This window comes from Cetorhinus maximus, chromosome 17, assembly GCF_964194155.1.
Source record: "Cetorhinus maximus chromosome 17, sCetMax3.hap1.1, whole genome shotgun sequence".
Taxonomy (NCBI): domain Eukaryota; kingdom Metazoa; phylum Chordata; class Chondrichthyes; order Lamniformes; family Cetorhinidae; genus Cetorhinus; species Cetorhinus maximus.
This window is the reverse complement of record NC_135895.1, coordinates 43273322-43292048: the sequence shown is the minus strand read 5'-3', so window position 1 is coordinate 43292048 and position 18727 is coordinate 43273322. Positions and strand designations below refer to the sequence as shown.

Sequence of the window (18727 nt, the reverse complement as noted above, 5' to 3'; positions counted from 1 at the left end):
GTAAATGGGCAGAGTTGTTTGCAGGATTTTATAATGCACTTCACTCATGTGACACCAGAGTAATAGGGAGTCAATACAAAGGGATAAAATATAAAGAATAATCAGCATTCCTGTGGGAAAAGGGTTTTGCACTTGATCTTTTGTTGTCTTGTCTGATTTTTATTACAAATTGCTTTATAAGACTGCAAAAGAAAGAAGTTTTCCTTCTTTCAAAAGTCTTGTATCCATATGACTTTCCAATATAGCGTTATAGGCCGGAATTTTTCAGCCCCATAGGCTGGAATTTTTCAGCCCCTCGCGCCAGATTCCGCCAATGTGAAGGGAGATTTCAGTGGCTCACCAGCCCCACTGTGGAAGGAGTGGGGGCTGGAAAATTCCAGCCATCGAGTCTCTCTATTTAATCATTTTCAGAACATCTGCTAATCCAGTAATGGCATTATCCAGATAATACATCTTTAATCAGTCCACTTTTAACACATCTCTGCCCTCCCAAGGTCAGCTTAATGACAGAAGAGCCTGTTGCTTTTTCCCCTCAATGAATCGTTGCCTTGGAAACAGTGCTAAGAGGAAAAGGGAGAGGATTTTTTTCATTTAAAGCTGACGCAGAATACCAGATCTGGCTGAAAGCAGGAATACTTCTATCAGTTGCCATGGTTTTATTCAAGGATATAGGAATTTTTATGTTTGTTTGGCTTCTGAATTAAAATTATGATGCTATACATTATTGGTTAGCTATTAAAGAATCCGAGCAGTTTACTACGCTACTTTCATACCTGACTTCTATAGGTTTCTCATTATTGATCCACCTGCAATTCTCAAAAATGTGACCTTTGGTAACAATACATAAGGTAACAGCAAAAGTCTTTTCAATCGCATTCCCATAACCAGGCAGATGCCTTAATTAAGGCATGGCTTTGTAACTGTGCTTCCACCCAATGGTGCAACACTTAACTATTACGTTGAGATCGTTGTGTGCAGAATAGGCCTGTAAAAGCTCTTGTCAGTTCTCAACACTGAATCCAGCTTGACAAAAGATTGTCATCAGGATGAAATGCAATGAGAAAACAACGGCCTGTTGTAAACCATGCAAACATATCAATGGTGAGAGCAACAGACAACCTGATCATAGTTTCAAACACAGCAATTGGCATGGATGTATTAAATACCATACTTTGAAAGATTATGTGGGTGAAATGTAAGTTTTTGTAAAACAAATACCTTGCAATAATCAGTATCAAGTTTGACAACAAATCCACAATGAATACCATAATATCTTGACATGTTACCCTTTTGTTAGTTCATTTAAAATTGAGTCTGAGGAATGTTTAATTGAAAGTGTTGACAACTAAACTGCTACCCCACCCCCTTCTCAATATGATTTATCATTTTATGAAAATTTGGATATCATAAAAAACTTCAAAAGCATTCAATTTACTGAAGCTAATATTCAGTTTGTGGTCGACTCCTCATGCACCCAAACTTATGTTTGGCAGTAGCATTTTGTAACTATAATATACCAGGTAATATAAGCATGGTTAATGTGGTCTTTTGGATTAGTTTTGATCCTGTAAGGTGGCCAGAGAGGTATTTTCATTTTCTTCCCCCAAAATTAACCTTGGGTGGAATTTTATAGCCCCGTCGCGGTGGGGGCGGGGCTGTATGATGCAGTGAACCATTCAAAAGTCCATTGATTTCAGCAGGACCATAAAACCCTGCTGGCGTAAGATTCCGCCCCTTGGGTTTTTGTGGGTTTTATGCTTCTCCCTGGAGATTGCAGGGCTGCTAGTTGGTAGGGGGCATCAAATCTTGATGTTTTATGCATCACCAGAGTATGGGACAGACTTGCTTGACCAGATAGTCATTCCCTGCCTGATATTTCCATAAGTTTGGTATGTCTGATGCAGTTTTACTGTCTCTAGGTGCACCAGTAAAAAACATCTCTTTGGTAGATTGATCTAGGCATCTTTGAAGATAGCAATTCTGTCCCATTTATCTTGCTGAGCTCTGCATAGAGGTTGAGTTTTGTCATTATTGTAAGGTAAGTGCAGAGATTTACACCAGACTTTACTGCAATCCACCCTGTGATCCTTTAGATCACTGGTTTCCTAGATCTTTTTCAAAACTGCAATTAAGCCAATTCTCAGTATCATTGTTTCAAAATTGTAGAGAAGGGATCCCAAAATTATCTCTGAGGTTCTATGCCACGTGGGCAACCTGTTTGGACACTTTTGCAATGTATTAATTCTTTGGGATTTTGTTTACATTTAGGAACTGTGCTGTACATGTATCACTGCTATGTCACTACTTTTGTTTTCAATCCTAAATTGCAGTCATTTTGTGTCTTTTTGTTCTAATTTTTTAGGTCTCATTAGTTGTTAATGTTGCCAGTGAGTGTGGCTTCACAGAAAATCACTACAAAGACCTGCAGCAATTACAGCGGGAACTGGGCCCAATGCATTTTAATGTCCTTGGATTCCCCTGTAACCAGTTTGGGAATCAAGAGCCAGGGTCTGACCAAGAGATTGAAAAGTTTGTGCGAAGGACCTATGGAGTGTCCTTTCCAATGTTCAGTAAGATCAATGTCAAAGGCCCTGGTACAAATGCAGCATTCAAATATTTAACAGGTAAGAATGTGATTCATTAGAAGTTAGGAGTGACTATTAACTTGAGATGTGAAACAAATTATCAATAAAATCTATCTGCATTACTCAAGAAGTGCAGTAGTTTCCCCATGAGAAGAGGTTAGTAACATTCTGCTAGTTTCCCAATTATCCATTGTTCCAGACCAATCAAACATTTTATCAGGATTCAGGTAAATCTCTATGCATGTTGATAATGTATTTTACTTTGTGGGCAGTTTTAAACATTTTTTCCTGAAATGAAGTTTTGAATATTTAGGATGTTGGTTCCTGTCCAAAGCAGGAACAGCATTTTCCCAGGCTTTCCTTTGCCAATTTTATCCACTCCCCACTGCCGTCCCCCAATCCAACCTTTCCACAGGCATCAGGTGACCTCTGGTACCTTGCTCAAGTTGTCATTTTTCACTTGTGAGTCAAGACTGGTGAGCTAAGTAGCCATGTAAGGCAGTACAACAGAAGTATTATCTTGCATGTAATTGTCGTAATTCTAATGCAGAGAGCACATTTCTATGCTCCAGGACTTCATGTAAGATGGCTGCTCTCCATCCCAAAACTTGAAAGTCTGGGTTGTAGAATTTTAATTCAGCAACTGGACACAATCCTGGCTCCTTGTAGCAATGTGTTTTAATAATGTGTCATGCAGCTGGTTTAAATTTCTAGCTCTGTGATGCACCGAGCATGCACGAAACATGAACAGAGATGATAAATTAAAACAAAAATATTACAAATATACGGCAGGTCTGTCAGCATCAGAAAGGGAAAAAGATATGTTACCGTTTTGGGTTGAGACCCTTCATCAGAATTGGAAAGGGGAGATAGGTGAGCCCTGTTGTATGGTTGAACAGAGAGGGGAAACAATTAATAAATATAATTGAACCAATACTGACACAAAGGGAGGCAAAGATCTGGCTGTTTTTTTAAATTTATTGGGAAAGGTGGAAAATGCTGGTTAATGCATTTAGATTTTCTCAATCTGATTGGGAAAACATGATAGACACTCCAAAATAGAAGGTAGCTAAGTGGAATCTGAATGAGAGAAATGGGTCAGGAAATCAGAATGAGAGCTGAGAACACTTGCTCATTGGATGTATGTGTTGGAGATTTGGATGCACGTTTAAATTATTGGTGAAAAAATTGTGTACAGTTCTTGCCCTTATTTATAATATGAACATCCAATGGACAGGTGACTACAGAAGCACTAAACTGGGAAAATCCCCCCATTACTTAAACCTGAAAATTGCTGAGTACCTCAGAAAAAGAGATACTGTTGTTGAAGTTTGTGTTGCAATTGATTGGAACTGTGAAGGGATTGAGAATGGGAGGGGGAGCTGCAGTGAGAACCATTTGAATATAAATGTTAACATTCTGGGCTCATTGCTAAATACTACAGCCAGTAAATGGGAGTCTACCCTAAAGTTCCCAGATAGAGAACAAAAAACAGAGAATGTGATACAATCACTGACAAGGCTGTTGTGTTTTTTTTTAAAAACTAACTTTATAGTTATGTAGTATTTATAGACCTGATGAGAAGCAGGGTTAGAATTTTAAACTGGCCATATATACAACACTCCTTGAAATTGGGCAGTAAAATACGCCAGGAAAATACTGCTTGTGAAATACCATTTTCCAATATCACTGCTTGTGAATTCATGTTCTCCAGAAACTGTCAAACTGTGTAACACAGCAGTGCAGCACATATTAGCAATCAGGATCAGGAGCCTTAGCTAGTTTTCCCCCTCTCTTGCCTAGCAATTGTAATACCCCAACTATCACCTCCACTGAGTTCAGCTAATTTAACAAAGACTTGGAATTGAAGCAGGCAGGAAATGGTCCAGCATGCGCTTGAAGGAAATCAGTAAAACAGCATGACTGCACAAGCTGGTCTCTTGCTCCACAAGCCCAACATTCTGTGGGAAAGGAAGACTCTCCTAACATCTAAACTAGTTTTGTTTTTGCATAACTTGAGTTTGTGACTCCTAATCCTCCCTAGTCTATTCAGGTGAAACAAATTGTCTGCTTGAACACAATCTAAACCTTTCATCATCTGTTTTAAACTTGAAGCGAATTACCACTAAATTTGCTCTTTAAAGTGTAGACACCCAATTCCTTGAGTCTTTAATGCAGCTAAAATACTTATAAGCTCGAGGTGACCATCACCTCAGTGGAGCTGTTAATCTAGAGGGATTCCAAAAGTCAAGGAAATTCCTGATGAATGTGTTTAAAGCCTTGCATTCTCAGGGGAATAACCCCACACATCATTTGGAAACTTTACTGATCTATTCTAGTTTGTTCTTGTGTAGAAGCGTTTGTCAACTCAGTTAATTAAATTTCTGTGCTCCCCAGGAAAGATAAACATTTCTAAGGGAAATTTTCTTTTAAAGTTTCTAAAACATTAACTAAAGAAACAAAAAAGTCATTATACAGATCCTAAGATCAATTTCTTGAACTGGATGAAAGTTAAGTGGAGGTAGAAATTGACAGAGCTTGGGATAAAAGGACGTCTGTGACTTGATGCCCTTGGCCACCAGAAATAGGAAAATATGCACTGGCTTATCAGTGTTGTCCATGTCTCAGGAAAAATCAAAGAAAATTAAAGGAATTAAAATTGGTCTTGTGTAAAACATAATGGTGGTGGACCGAACAGTGGAACATGGGAACATTGGAATTGCTAGACGAGAAAAACAAGGTTTATCTAGTTCACTTTCTACTATTCTGGTAGTCATATGACACGGCAATAATGGAGTTGATAAATAATCATGGCAACCAATCTCAATCAATTAGTCTACAACAGATACAATGTGATGAAACCGCCCCCACTGGTGAAAAGCTTTAGGAACCATAGATCCAAAGTCACCTGTTCCCTCCCAAGCATGCTATCAACATATATCACATCTCAAATTCCTCTTATACTGCACGCTGAAATATTATTTTCTGAAATAAATTGATCTAATTTGCATTTGAATGAATAAATGTTGGGCGGAATTTTCCACTCCCATTGGTGGCAAGCGTGTTTGGCAGCATGAGTGGACAATATAACGAGAAGGCCAAAAATTGGTTTTAGGCTGTCATGAAACCAGTTTGCGATCGTCCACTCCGCCTGTCAATGGCGGGCTGCGTTGCTGGCCGCCGCATGTCGGGAACCTAATTTGAATACTTTATCATTCATTATAAGCCCTGCTCGCCGGAATCATCCCCCCCATGCTGGGTCATCCGGGATCATACCAAAGTGTTTCACAACTGTACATAAGTGAACTGCACCTGGCGGGCTGCACTTTGCTCGGGACTTCGAGGTTTGTTTGCCTACCTTGCTTCAGGCAGCTGTCTTGTAATAAGCAGCCCAGACCACCCAGGCGATGAGTGCTCACTGAAACTCTTTCGAGTTACCAACAGTCACAGATTGCAACTTCTTTTGAGTACAGTCACAGTTCTTGGTTTTCCGGGAGTGGGACATGAACCCACAACCCTCTGATTCAAAGGTGAGGGTGCTATGAACTGAGCCACAGCTGACACCTCCACCTGACATCCCTGATACTCTTTTCGAGTTATCAACAGTCACAGATTGCAACTCTTTCGAGTACAATCACAGTTCTTGGTTTCCGGGAGTGGGACATGAACCCACAACCCTCTGATTCAAAGGCAAGGGTGCTATGAACTGAGCCACAGCTGACACCTGCACTCGCAGTCATTAGTGTTAGCATTTAATAGGTCCTGTTTAGTGAATGCTAAATACCTAGTACTTGATGGTAATAAGGTGAACAGGTGTTGGGCATTAAGATAAAAGCAAAATACTGCGGATGCTGGAAATCTGAAACAAAAATAGAAAAAGCTGGAAAAACTCAGCAGGCTCCGAAGAAGGGTCATACGGACTTGAAATGTTAACTCTGCTTCTCTCTCCACAGATGTTGTTAGACCTGCTGAGTTTTTCCAGCATTTTCTTTTTTTGTTTCAGGTGTTGGGCATTGATTTGCTAATGTTACTCCATTGTATATAAAGAAGAGTCAGCCAACACAGGCTGTCTGGCATGTTAGAGGGGAGAAGTCAGCTATGTCTTGTGCAATAAAACTCTCTACTTAAGCATACTAGTCTCTGTGTATCCTTCACATCCAGGCTTGGGAGTTAGCCAACATTCAGCACCAGGCTTCGCAGGCAGCACCACATCACTTTTAGGGGGGCTCACGGACAGGTCTCTCCCTAGCAGGCCAGCTGTAGGTGGGGGTGGCTTTTCAATGGCTGCAGGACTAGGGCTTGCTTGGGGAAGGGGGAGAAGTGGCCTCAGGCAAAGGAAGAGGCTGCAGGGTGAAGGCTGTACTGGGGAGGGGGGCATCCTAGGGTGTGTGTGGGGGCACATGTTGATCTGTGCAAGTGGCCTCAAGGTTATGAGGGCTGAGGAGGCAGTCTCCAGAGCAGATGAGGCCAGGCGGAGATGTGAGGGTGTGTGTGAAAGAGTGAGTGGTGATGTCCCTTCAGCTGGCAGTGAGTGAGATGCCAGTGAATGTGTGATGGCCTTGTGAGTGTGTGAGTTGAGAGTGATAAGATGGTTGCCTTACCCTGGCAGCCTGCATGAGACCATTCATCCTCTTGCTGCACTGGATGGCCAACCTCTTATATGCAGTGTTGGCACTGACCACCAAAGCCACCACCTCCCAAGCCGGAGATCACTGGACCTCCTGCGGCCAGAGCGGGGATGGATGACATTACGGTGGGCCTCCAGAAGACATTCCAGTGATGGGTCACTGAACTCTTCTTGGCTTTCAAGCCATGTCTTCACTGGAGCAGTTCTGGGCTGCAAGCATTGAGAACTGTGTGCATGGTTGCAGTTTCAATATGGCACCCAGAGTATGGAAACAGTGAGATAATGGCATGACAGGTGATTCAGAGGCCACCTGCCAGCGAATCAGCGTGTTTCCTGTGGATGCATAATTAATGAGGTGGGAAGCAGACGATACAGCGTGAAAACCTGTCACCCACTACCGCATTTAGTGCAGTTCTGGAACGATTCTGCCCATTATCTGTATCCTCTGTCCCATGTAGCACTTCTTCCATTGACATCATTCAGTTCCTGAAATTATATTTCTGCAGATTAGTTATGAATTTATCCCATATCAAGCACAGGCTGTGTTCTTTAGTTCTACTGTTCTGGACAAGATGAAACCATGTTCTACATATTCTGGCCCTGTTAGAATCCAAAAGCCTGTAATCAAATCACCTCTTGATCTCTTTTCCAGTGAGAACATGCTCAATAGTTGTTCCTCATAATCTAGTCCCACCATCACTACAATCATTCTGGTTGCTGTGTGCTGTATCATTTCAAAAGCTTCAATATCCTTTTTGTACTATGGTGACCATTGGTGACTTTTGGTCATCTTCCAAACCCGCAAACTCTACCACCTAGAAGGACAAGGGCAGCAGATGCATGGGAACATCTCCAACTGCAAGTTCCCCTCCAAGCCACGCACCATCCTGACTTGTAACTATATCACTGTTTCTTCATTGTTGCTGGGTCAAAATACAGGAACTCCTTCTCTGACAGCACTGTGAGTGTACCTACACCACATGGACTACACAGTTCAAGAAACAGCTCACCACCACCTTTTCAAGGGCAATTAAGGATGGCCAATAAAAATGCTGGCCTAGCCAGTGACACCCAAGTCCCATGAAAAAATATCGTACACAGTATTGTAAATGCAGTTACACCAATAATTAGTAAAGAGGAAGGATACCTTACTATTTTGGCTCAATATTGATCTTTTAATGTATCCCAATAACTGAATTGCTTTATTCATTGGCACCAAATAGTATTGTGATAGCTTCAATTATTCTATACACTTTGTTTTCTTTCCATTTAAGTAATAGTCCCTTCTTGGAATGTTTAATTCCCATGTGCAGAACTTTGTATTGGTTAACATTGGGCTTCATGTACCACTTGTCTGTCAAATTCCCAATCATATTCAAATCATCCTGGAGCTTATCTTTATCTTGTTCAGTTGTTTTTAGTCTACCACTGTCGTTACCTTTGTATTATCTATAAGTTTAGCCATTTGTGACTCCTAGTTCCAAATCATTTATGAATATGTTAAACATGAGGTCCCCAGTGGGACTCTGCTGCTAATCTTCTCTCATGCTGATGGTTTTTTGTATGCCAGCACGACTCTGAGGTCCATCAATTGTACACCCATTATAAAATATTTTTACTTATTCCTTGGTTTTCATTGGGCAGAATTTTACATCTCGCAGGCGGGTGAGTGCCTGACCTGATCAGGCGTAAAATCACGCACGATGATGCCAGGTGACTGTCCCGACGTCATCGCACACTCGCATGATATTTCGGTTGGCAGGCGTGAGCGGGTGCCAGAACTGCACCCGTCATTAATTAAGTTACAGCCACTAAAAAGCCAATTGACAGCAATTTTCCATTGCCTATGCGATTTCATGCTCGTCGCATGGGCAAGAAAGGCAGGCGGCCAGCCGACAATTTCACAAACTTTATTCACGGGCGGGATAAAAAGGGTCAGCAGCTTTGCCAGCGTGAGTAGCGAGGAATTAGGTAGATAGTTTGCTGACTTATTGGTATATGGCAGCTTCATCTCTGTTCGGGGCTTCATTGTTAGCATTTTCAGGCTTCATTTCAGGACTCCTTGGTGTCTGCAAGTGCCCTGAAAAATTCAGACCGTGTGGACCCTTGCAGGTATCAGACAGCCTTCTGTTACCCTGGTAATGGGGACTGTGGTCACGGCTGGTGGCACCTCCTCTGAGGAGGAAGAGAGGGGCAGAAGGGAGTGGAGGCTGGGTGTCCCAATGCAGCTTCCAGGAGAGCGGCCCGTGGGAGGAGAGGCACAGGCACAAGGGGTGCAGGGGCAGCTGCCAGTCCGAGGCGGAAGGGACCGCAGAAGACAGCACTATCCTGCTGCCAGGGTTTACAGGCGGCAATGTATGTCTGAGGTGCCATGCTGAAGGAGGCTTTGGCTCTCCAGGGAGACAGTGGCTTCTATTTGTCAGATGATTGGACCTGAGATCACCTCCGACTGTGTGAGTGGAAACCCCATGCCAGTGGCTCTGAAGGTCACAGTGGCCCTCGACTTCTATGCCTTTGGCTCTTTCCAGGGGTCAGTGGAAGATCTGTGTGGAGTCTACCAATCAGCTGTCCATAGTTTTGTCAAGCTGGTGACAGAAGCTCTGTTCAGGCGGGTTATTGACTTTCATTCATTTCCGTACAAACAAGGCCAGCGAGGCTGAGTGAGCCAGAGGCTTTGCAGCGATTGCTGGGTTCCCCCGCATCCAGGGTGCAATCGACTGCACACATGTGGCCATCAAGGCACCAGTGGGTCAGCCGGGTGTCTTCATCAACAGGAAGGAATTCCACTCCATGAACATGCAGATAGTGTGTAACCATAGAATACACATCCAGCAAGTCTATGCAGGGTACCCTGGCAGCTCTCATGATGCGTACATCCTGAGACACTCCCAGGTGCCGAGGATCTTCAGTGCTCCAACCCGACTGGATGAATGGCTGCTGGGTGACAAGGGCTATCCCTTGAAAAGGTGGCTTATGACGCCTCTCCGCCACCCAAAAACAGGGGCAGAGCAGCAGTATAACAGGAGCCATTCCTCCACAAGGGCGGTGATAGGACTATAGGTCTTCTGAAGATGCGCTTCCGATGCCTGGACCTTTCATGGGGAGCACTACAATACCCTCCAGAGCGGGTGTCACTGATAGTAATCGCATGCTGCACTCTCCATAATCTGGCACTGGCAAGGGGAACACAATAGAGGAAGAAGCTCTTGAGGCAGCTCCACAGGCCACAGATGATGAATCCAGTAGTGAGTCAGAAGAGGAGGGCGGTGAGGAGAATGCTGAGGGCATGGAGGCAGACCTTGGTAATCTCCAGGGAAGTAAGGACACCAGGGAAGTCTTGATCCAACGCTCCTTCAACTAGGCCGCCAAATAAGTGCTACCACCTCATGCCAGGGCTGCCACCTCCATCCCGGATGTCTGAAACATCCCTTTCCTTTGCCCCCAAAGTCAGTGCCTGTGCAATAAAGTTTCGAACCACCCATGTCCAGCGTTACATACTGGCCTACCGCCACATTAAATAAAAATGGTGAAGCATACTCAGGCCATTACAACAAAAGAAAATTTATCTCATGTTGACAGTCAAAACAAATTAACAGAACCTTTTCTGGTCTTCAACCCCAGACCAGTTAAAACAAAACATTGCACAACAGCAGATCACCCATGACCAGCCCCTCTTGTGCTCATAGTGTTTTAAACCTACATTTGCAAGTGCGCCGTCTTGCTGCTCCCCTTTCACTGGCACTGGCATTGGAGACAGCCTGCTGAATCTGCTGTCTTGTTGGCCTTGATGACCTTGGTGGTCACCCTCTGGCCAGTGGAGCCTGTGCTGGGCACGCCTGGGAGGGAATGGCCAGTTCCACGGCTGGCATCTCCCCAGTTGCCACAGCCTTATCCACGGTCACTGGCAGAGGGGCGGAGGAGCTGCTGCTGTCATCCACAGCCCGCAGAGACGATAGGCAGTTTGTGGGTCAACATGAGGTCGCCCTGGACCTTCCTGCTCACCATTGATGGGCAGGCACCTAGCTGGGATATTGGGTGCCTCATCCAACTCCCATCTCCACATGGACACTGGCCACCTGAGGTCAGTGCCTGTATGAGGACTTGCAGGTCCTAGCACAACCCCAGGAACCCCTGATTCTGTTCTTGGAGCTGCTTCGCCATGAGAGTCGTCACTCTCTCAATGGAGGAGACAGTGCGCTTGGCCGTGAGGGTCAACATGGTGCTCATGCTCTGCATGGACTCCTCCATAACAGAGACCATGGAATGCATATCCTCAAGGATCTCTGCCAGATCCTCCTGCACATCTCACTGGAAATCCAGCATCTGCCACCTAATGGACAACCCCTTTGACTCAGCATCATCCTGGTCTCCAACAGTCGTTTGACTGCCGATGCCCTGGGCACTCTTTGCCTCCATCTGTACCTCAAGCGAGTGTGAAGTACCTTCACTGCAGTGCACCGACATTCTAGCCGCTGATCTAACGCCCACTGAGGTGCTGGTATCTGCGCTGGTGCCTGGTTCAGAGAGTGGGTGTGATGCAGGTGCATGTGGAACCTGGCGGCCCTCTGGCATCAGGGGTGACTCTTCGGGGCTCTGCGATTGTGCGCATGGTGGCAAACCTAAGGAGAGAATAATAACATGTCATTAGATAAAGTCATCACACTGTTGCTGTGTATTACCAGGCACCCTGGTGAGACCATGGAGATCTGCATCATGGTGCCATTGTCTTTCAAAGATCAACGGGGAATCCAGTTTTGAGGCTCCCAACAACGAAGAGACTACACAAAAATGTTTGCACCATCCGAAACTCTCACCTTTGTGCACTGCACTCTTACCTTCATCCGACATTCCAGCCTCTCCGCGGCCGGTTGACCGAGGTGAGTGGCGCCTCTCCAGCTCCAAGGTGTCCTGCTCGTATCTGGTTAGAGTTAGGAGGTTAGCGGGGCCTCCACCTGTCTGCGACCTTTCACTATTGTTATGGGCCATCTTCTCCTGAAAGGATAGAGGAGCGTCGATTAGTCCACTCTCTGCCTGCATTGCCATTGCAGCCTGAGGAACACCTTACAGGGCACATCAGAGTTGCGGCCCTCGAGCTGCAAGGCACTCAGTCCAAGCAGCCAGGGCTGACCTCCTTGGCCAGCTCTGGCGTCATTAACAGTTGCCACTCAGACTCTAACACCCCTGAGTTCCACAGGGAGATGGCCAACCCTTAACACTTCAACACACTGATCTATGCCAACACGGTACTCACCCTTCCTGAGCGCAGCAGGCCGTTAAACCTCTGCGGCGTTGGACCCAGGTGCATCATGGCTGCTGACCAGCACTGCCACCTCCTCCCAAGCTCTTTTTGTTAGGCACGGTGGCCTCCTCCTTTCATCCCTGGGGACAAGGGTGTCCCTCCCGGCAGCCACTCCCTCTAGGAGGACCGCGAGGCACTCATCAGAAAACCGGGGTCCGAGTGCCCGCCCAACCTGCCCTCTTGCCTGGCGTCTGCAGCCGCATTGGAAACCATAATTTTTACTCTCCTGCTGACAACACTGAAGATGTCTTCCTGTCCGGCGGCCTTCCAGGGCCTGACTCTGCCGATTTGAAATTAGCTGCTGGGTCGCCATTGGACCTGGCGGTCGACAGGCCCCCGCCCCCGGTCGCCCCTTCCCGACCATTGGGGAGCTGCTGTTCACGCTCAGCGGGCATTAATTGGCCCGCCAACGTAAAATCGCAGTCGGGGGCCAATCGCGGGCAGCAGGCCATTTCCCAGCCGCTCCCGGGTCCACCAGCTGTGCCCGCCCACCGAACTCAAAATTCTGGCTATTATTTTCAGTTGCAGTCTTTCTAGATGAACTGGAATCTACTGCATTAAACCATTTTTCACATTCCTTTGTTACATTCTTAAAGAAAACCAATAAATTAGATTTGCTAAATCTCCCCTTCATGGACAATATGTCGATGGACCTCTTGCATGCTTGTTTACTATCCTTTGGTTTATGCAGCCTGTGGCGTGATATTGCTCTGTGCAGTAGACAGATTAATGGAGGAATAGAGACATGGCTGTCTCTATTGCAATGGCTGCCTCCCTTCCAACTCATCAATATGAGTTCCCAGCAACCGTTAATTCCCTCATCTATGACCATTTTTCATTTTCTTTAAACGATCTGGAATGTTATTATTTTAGCAGCTTAAAGAAAACAATTTCTTTAAGAGGCGAATGAGAGGGGAAAATCCACTAACAGGTGTGGGATGAAGAGGAAAGCTGGCAGTATCATTAGAATTCCAACGACTGACTTCCCAATTATTGTAGATCTGGTTCAGCAACTTGTCTGGAGCATAAAGGAGAGTTTCACTGGTCAGCAGCCAAGTTTTTATGGACACATTTGAGAGTGACATATGTTGATATAGCTCATGTAACAGATCTGTGATTGAAAACACTTAGGCACATTTTTAACTCCCACCATACAGGAGAAACAGGGCAATAACAGAGTTAAAGTCACAATGATGGACTTGCTGTGACTCATTTCCCACCAACTCCCATATTGCCTCCACACTAAAGAACCTGGTAGTCAAGAGGATGAGACCTGCAAAGGCAAGTTTTTTTCTATTCATTTACGGGATGTGGGTATCGCTGGTTAGGCCAGCAATTATTCCTCATCCCTAATTGCCCTTGAGAAGGTAGTGGCGAGGTGCCATCTTGAACCACTGCAGTCTCTGTGGCGTAGGTACAGCCACAGTGCTATTGGGAGGGAGTTCCAGGATTTTGACCCAGCCACAGTGAAGGAACAGCAATATATTTCCAAGTCAGGATGGTGAGAGGCTTGGAGGGGAACTTCCAGCTGGTGGTGTTCCCATGTGTCTGCTGCCCTTGTCCTTTTAGATGGTAGTGCTCGTGTGTTTGGAAGGTGTTGCCTAAGAAGCCTTGGTCAGTTTCTGTAGCGCATCTTGTAAATGGTACACACTGCTGCCACTGTGCATCGGTGGTGGAGGGAGTGAAAGTTTGTGGAAGGGGTGTTAATCAAGCGGGCTGCTTTGTCCTGGATGGTGTCAAGCTTCTTGAGTGTTGTTGGAGCTGCATTCATTCATGCAAGTGAAGAGTATTCCATCACAGTACTGACTTGTGCCTTGTAGATTGTGGACAGGCTTTGGGGAGTTAGGAGGTGAGCCACTCGCCACAGGATTCCTAGCCTCTGACCTGCTCTTTTAGCCACAATCTTTATGTGGCTACTCCAGTTCCGTTTCTGGTCAATGGTAACCCCTAGGATGTTGATAGTGGAGGACTCAGCTATGATAATGCCATTGTACGTCAAGGGGCGATGGTTAGATTCCCTCTTGTTGGAGATGGTCATTGCCTGACACTTGTGTGTTACTTGCCACTTGTCAGCCCAAGCCTGGATATTGTCCAGGTCTTGCTGCATTTTGACATGGACTGCTTCAGTATCTGAGAAGTTGTGAATAGTGCTGAACATTGTGCATTCATCAGTGAACATCCTCACTTCTGGCCTTATGATGGAAGGAAGGCTATTGATGAAACAGCTGAAGATGGTTCAGCCTAGGACACTAGCCTAAGAAGCTCCTGCAGTGATGTCCTAGATCTGAGGTGATTCACCTCCAACAACCACAGCCATCTTCCTTTGTGCTATGCATGACTCCAACCAGTGGAGAGTTTTCCCCCTGATTCCCATTGACTCGAGTTTCGCTAGGGCTCCTTGATGCCACACTCGGTCCAACGCTGCCTTGATATCAAGAGCAGTCACTCTCACCTCATTTCTGGAATTCAGTTCTTTTGTCCTTGTTTGAACCAAGGCTGTAATGAGGTCAGGAGCTGAGTAGCCATGGCAGAACCCACACTGGGTATCAGTGAGCAAGTTATTGCTAAGTGAGTGCCGCTTGATAGCACTGTTGATGGCCCCTTCTATTACTTTACTGATGATCGAGAGTAGGCTGATGGGGTGGTAATTGGCCAGGTTGGATTTGTCCTGCTTTTTGTGTACAGGACATACCTGGGCAATTTCCCATATTGCCAGAAAGATGCCAGTGTTGTAGCTATACTGGAACAGCTTGGCTAGGGGCACAACAAGTTTTGGAGCACAAGTCTTCAGTACTATTGCCGGAATATTGTCAGGGCCCATAGCCTTAGCAATATCCAGTGCCATCAGCTGTTTCTTAATATCATGTGGAGTGAATTGAATTGGCTGAAGACTGGTCACTGTGATGTTGGGGATCTTTGGAGGAGGCGGAGATGGATCATCCACTCAGCACTTCTGGTTGAAGATTGTTGTGAATGCTTCAGCCTTATCCCTATCACCAAGACCGTTCCATCTCTGTAACACTGCCTGTCTCCACATCTATCATAGCTAATCTGCTGCTGAAACCCTCATCTATGATCTATGTCTTTGTTACCTCTAGACTTAACTATTGTAATCCTCCCACCTTCTACCCTCCCTAAACTAAAGCTCATCCAAAACTATGCTGCCCATTTCCTAACTCAGACCGAGTTTTATTCATCCATCACCTGAGTTCACTGACCCAAACACACCAATTTTAAAATTCTCATCCATGTTTTCAAATTCCTCCATGACCTTAATGCTCACTATCTATGTAACCTCCTTATGCTTTGCAACTGTTTGAGATCCCTGCACGCCTCCAGTCCTGGCCCCTTGCATGTCTTCAAACCTATGATAGTGCCTTCAGCTGCCTAGGCCCAAAGCTCTGGCATTCCCTCCCTAAACATCTCTACCTCTCTCTCCTTCTTTAAGATGCTCCTTAAAACCTACTTGACAAGGTTAACTTTGACCAAGCTTTAGGTCACATGCCCTACTATCTCCTTACGTGGCTCAGTTTCAAATTTTACTTCATTACAGGCACTATATAAATGCCAAATATTATTGTTATTGAAGACAACCATTTAAGTGTTTTCATCAAAATCACAGTACAATAAATCAGGAGACTATTACAATAGTCATAATAAGAGTTGTTTCTGCATTTAATTATAGACTCCTCCGGCAAGGAACCAAACTGGAATTTCTGGAAGTATCTTGTGGATGCAAATGGCAAGGTGGTGGACGTTTGGGAAACTTCTGTTTCAGTCGCAGAAATAAAGCCGAAAATCGTATCACTAGTGAGGGAACTCATTGTGAAACGAAAAGATGAATTGTAATTTAATCCCCTGCTGTGTAATGACTAATCTTACGTTATTCAATTTTACACCACTATTTAACAATTATTTTTTGTGTTAACAATTCCGTCTTCTGAAGTTCACCAATTCATTCCCCGTGACACCAGGTTTACATGAATATAGGTTGTGCCTTCCTCATGCAAAAAAAAATTGGCTAAAGAGATAGAACAAACTGGAAGTCACTTTTTAATTTTTTATGGAGGTAGAACTCAAGTTTGCTTTGTACCCGAAATGTAAATGAGTAAATACAACAATATGAGAAATGTAATTGGTAAGACAAACACAGATTTCAGTCATTGATTACACAGAATAGCAATTTTCTTGATTTGTTTAAAATAACGTATTAGATATTAACCTTCATATTTTCAAATGAAGTTTAAACTAGTGATTTGTTTACATTACACAAACTAAGAAAATTAGGTCAATTAATGAAAGGAAGAAAGGAATATTTTATTATGGATTAAACCTCAGTAAAATCAGCTTCTACAAAACTTCCTAATGCAATATCACACACAGAATAGTGCATTTTGTATTCTGAAGGGGGAGCGGGAATTGGGATGAGGGAAACAAACAGTAAATGCAGCTTTAACACTGAGCCTTAGCAGCTGCCTGTCTGAAACAGTTGAAAAGTGGCAGCTGGTTGGTGTTGGGAGCGGAAGTCTCATTGGCAAAAAATATAAATGGATAACTTGGGGCTGTTTTGAGTAGGAAAGGGACATACTGAGGGAAGGGAGAACTTAACTTTCCTTGTTGGGTCTGGATGAACATTCCTGCTTCTTCTGGCCCCGCAAGCATTTTTAAAAAACTTACTTTAAATGGCCTCTTCTCATTGTTTTCACCGAGTGAGAAAGCTGCAGTGACTTCTCCATTAAGGTCAGAATTAAAATTCCATTTGGGGCCTGATGATGTAATTGGACCCTATTCTGTATATTTAAAAGAAGACTCCACTAATTTCAGGCAGGTACTTTTGCCGTTTGCTTAGAAACGCAGGATAAAATCGGGGTCACAGCGAACTAGATGGGAAATCGGTGAATAAGGCACTCGGGGCATTTTAACTGCCCTCTCGTTTCCGCCAAGCATGAAGGGTTAAAATGCCCCATTCCTGCCTATCACCAAAATCTTCTTATTAGTGCATGGTAAATATGAGGAGCATGAATGATACATCCTTCAGGCAGAAAAGTATGTAGAGAAATACCCAGTTCAAATACTGTACTTTTTGATGGAAAGATGGCGTGGCATCATGGTTGGCCTTCTTCCAAAACACAGAAAGGTGAATATTTTTTGCTTACAACCCTTGTTTGTGCCCCTCTAATGATTGTATAGATTCAACTAAAGTACCTGATCTTGGCAGGCTTTTACCTTCAGAGAGAACAACAATTTCCTATTTTTAATTTACGGGTATACATTTTCTATCTAGTTCTTCCTCTTTTAGCCCCAACAGCCCTTGAGTCACAGGAAGGTGACTTACTGCTCTCCCCAGTGACAGTCTGTACCAGTAACCAGGAGATGTGGAAGAAAAACCTAGGATTGCACACGCCTGCAATTTTCGCTTCATCACACTGAGTGTTGCCTGATTTCCACCATATGCCTCCCCGCAATGATGGAGCTGAGGTTGAGAAGTTGGCAGCACAAGGGAATGAATTGTACATGATTGCTTCAAACTGTGAGGATCAACATTCCTTACTGGTGAATGCTTTTTGCTGAAGCAGCATTCCAAAACTTCTGTTCCAGACATTGCAAGACATATACATTTTGTAGTGGATATTTTTGTTTTACTTTTGCATTCTGTTTGGTGCTATCTTTTATTGTAGAGATGCTTCCCACAGTACTCAGTGTTCCAATATATGGCCATTTCTGTACAAAAATGTGTACCTGAGGAAGCTCTTGAATAAATACGTTGAGTAATTTCTGAGTTATTTCAGATGCTTGTGCTTTATTGGACTATCTGTACAATAAATCCTAATGACAGACTCCCCCCTCTTCATATGTTATTCGAGAATTGATGTGACTCAAATTGGAATCTCCTATTCAAGTCAATATGGACATAATGCAATATTATCGTTACATTTAATTGTATTAGTCAATTGACCTGCTCCAAAAGCATAACATGCACTAATAAATGCTTGCTTACTTAAAAAGTATTAAAACAAGACTCATGTCTGTTGTGATATGGCCATTTTTAAATATTGAAAGTGAGGATCTGCTTATATTCATTGGTGAGACCAAACTTAGAGCACTATGTGCAGTTTTGGTCTCCTTATTTATGGAGGGATAAACTTGCATTGGAGGCAATTCAGAAAAGGTTCACCCGGTTGATTCCCAGGATGAAGGGATTGTCTTATGAGGAAA

The 18727-nt window shown here is 44.2% G+C and overlaps 1 protein-coding gene across 1 annotated transcript in view; it reads left to right on the top strand.

Annotated features, from left to right (window-relative positions):
• Positions 1 to 18349, top strand: part of gpx7 (glutathione peroxidase 7) — a 29935-nt gene extending 11586 nt beyond the window's left edge. Inside the window, exons 2-3 of the mRNA XM_078561097.1 lie at positions 2363 to 2624; positions 16197 to 18349. Of these exons, the coding sequence (XP_078417223.1) occupies positions 2363 to 2624; positions 16197 to 16360 (426 nt within the window). The 3' untranslated portion in view covers positions 16361 to 18349. The remainder of the gene's footprint in view (positions 1 to 2362; positions 2625 to 16196) is intronic.
• The last annotated feature ends 378 nt before the right edge of the window (positions 18350 to 18727 follow it).